This window comes from Lipotes vexillifer, unplaced genomic scaffold (genome assembly GCF_000442215.2).
Source record: "Lipotes vexillifer unplaced genomic scaffold, Lipotes_vexillifer_v1.1 scaffold1017, whole genome shotgun sequence".
Classification (NCBI taxonomy): Eukaryota; Metazoa; Chordata; class Mammalia; order Artiodactyla; family Lipotidae; genus Lipotes; species Lipotes vexillifer.
The window spans coordinates 2,839,022-2,840,862 of record NW_006772141.1 but is presented as its reverse complement, the minus strand read 5'-3'; the positions used below and the strand labels follow the sequence as shown (position 1 = coordinate 2,840,862).

Genomic DNA, 1,841 nt, shown 5'->3' with positions numbered 1-1,841 from the left:
GCATTCCTGTCATCTATTTTGATAAAAGGTAAGAGAAATAAAACAATTTTATAATATATGGATTTCAAAATGATAACTTTTTCTGCAACAGAAGGCTAATAAGCTATTCTTTTTGTTTACGTGAACTTCCCAGCTAGAGGTGTGTCAGTAATCAGTGACATGGATGTGTCAGGATCAACTCTACTGAATGACGGAGTTTTGGAGTCAGGAGAAAATAAGAACAAAACCCACAGGCTTTGGTATCTGATGGATCCAGGTTTGAATCCCACCTCTGCTCTTTCCCACAGTGTCTCTGCATCTGTGAAATGGGAATAATTATGTATGTACACGAGACAGTTGCTGCAAGGAGTAGATCAGACGAGGCTAAGAAGTGCTCAGCACGGTGCTCAGCAAATGCTAGCTATGCGACCTTGAGCGAGTTACTTAACCTCTGGAAGTTTCCGTCTCCTTGTTTGTAAGATGAAGTTTATTTTATTTATTTATTTTGGCTGCTTGGCTTGTGGGATTTTAGTTCCCTGACCAGGGATTGAACCCGGGCCCTATCGGTGAAAGCGCTGAGTCCTAATCACTGGACCAGCAGGGAATTCCCTGTAAGATGAGGTTTATATGCACTTTTCAGAGCTGCTGTAAGAAACTAATGAGATAGAGTCTGGAAGAAGGGAAAATGTGGTTCCCTCTTCCCCATTCCCACTCTCAGTTATTTGACTCTTCTGGACCAAGGGACTCTTTGGACCTACAGACCCCTTAGGTGGTGAGGGCTTGAACTCTGCTGGGGACTCCATACAAGGCTTCCATCTTAGGGGGCTGGAACAGAACGCGGGGCCGGACCTGGGACAGTGCCTCTTGGGGGAGCCTGAAGCTCGGAGCTCTGTGGGTATAAGGACGTGGGAACTAAATACAGAGGTGGGGAGCGAGCTGACATGATACACATAGAGTATGTGGAACAGTCCTGACCATGTGCATTGTAAGCTGCTTCCAAAAGAGCTTTTCTTACCCTAAAAGTTCTACTACTCGAGACTTACCTTTTTCCCAAACTTGAGAACCATTTTTTCAGCATTTATGTGGTCCAGAAAATTAGGATGATGCTTTCTTCTTCGATAATCCTCTTCAGTAAATGGAATCTCAGAATCACCCTATGAGAGAGAAAAGGCCAGACTGCATGTGTTAGAGCTACGGAAACTGCTAAGCCCACAGGTGCTAAGGAGACTATATTCCTTTAAGCTCAAATAAAGCATTCTAAAAACTACTGCTTATTTTTATAGTGATTTAATTTTCTTGAAAATGCTTTAGCTAGCCAGATTCTATCATTTAAACTTAATTTAAACAAAATAAAAACTTTAAATGTCTTCTTTTATTTTGTAGAGACAGTGACATGTTGTCACTGTAATTCCATAAAGACATTAAAAAAACCCATTTCTTAATAGCTCTTGTGATGTGTGTAGTTTCTTTTTTTTTTAATGTATCTTTTTTAAAAAAGGTTTTTAGTTCTTTTATTTATTTATTTATTTATTTATTTATTTATTTTTGGCTGTGTTGGGTCTTCCTTGCTGCGCGCGGTCTTTCTCTAGTTGCGGAGAGCGCGGGCTACTCTTTGTTGTGGCGCGCGGGCTTCTCATTGCCGTGGCTTCTCTTGCTGTGGAGCATGGGCTCTAGGTGCTCGGGCTTCAGTAATTGTGGCGCACGGGCTTAGCTGCTCCGCGGCATGTGGGATCTTCCCGAACCAGGGTTCGATCCCGTGTCCCCTGCATTGGCAGGCGGATTCTTAACCACTGTGCAACCAGGGAAGCCCTCATTTTAAAAATCTAAATTATGTGTGTTTTTTCTCTTTTCCACACTGCCTC

General features: G+C 42.4%; 1 protein-coding gene across 1 annotated transcript in view; it reads right to left on the bottom strand.

Annotated features, from left to right (window-relative positions):
* Positions 1 to 1,841, bottom strand: part of AK7 (adenylate kinase 7) — a 64,973-nt gene that overhangs the window by 36,199 nt on the left and 26,933 nt on the right. The window contains exon 5 of the mRNA XM_007447330.1: positions 1,023 to 1,133. Within this exon, the coding sequence (XP_007447392.1) occupies positions 1,023 to 1,133 (111 nt within the window). The remainder of the gene's footprint in view (positions 1 to 1,022; positions 1,134 to 1,841) is intronic.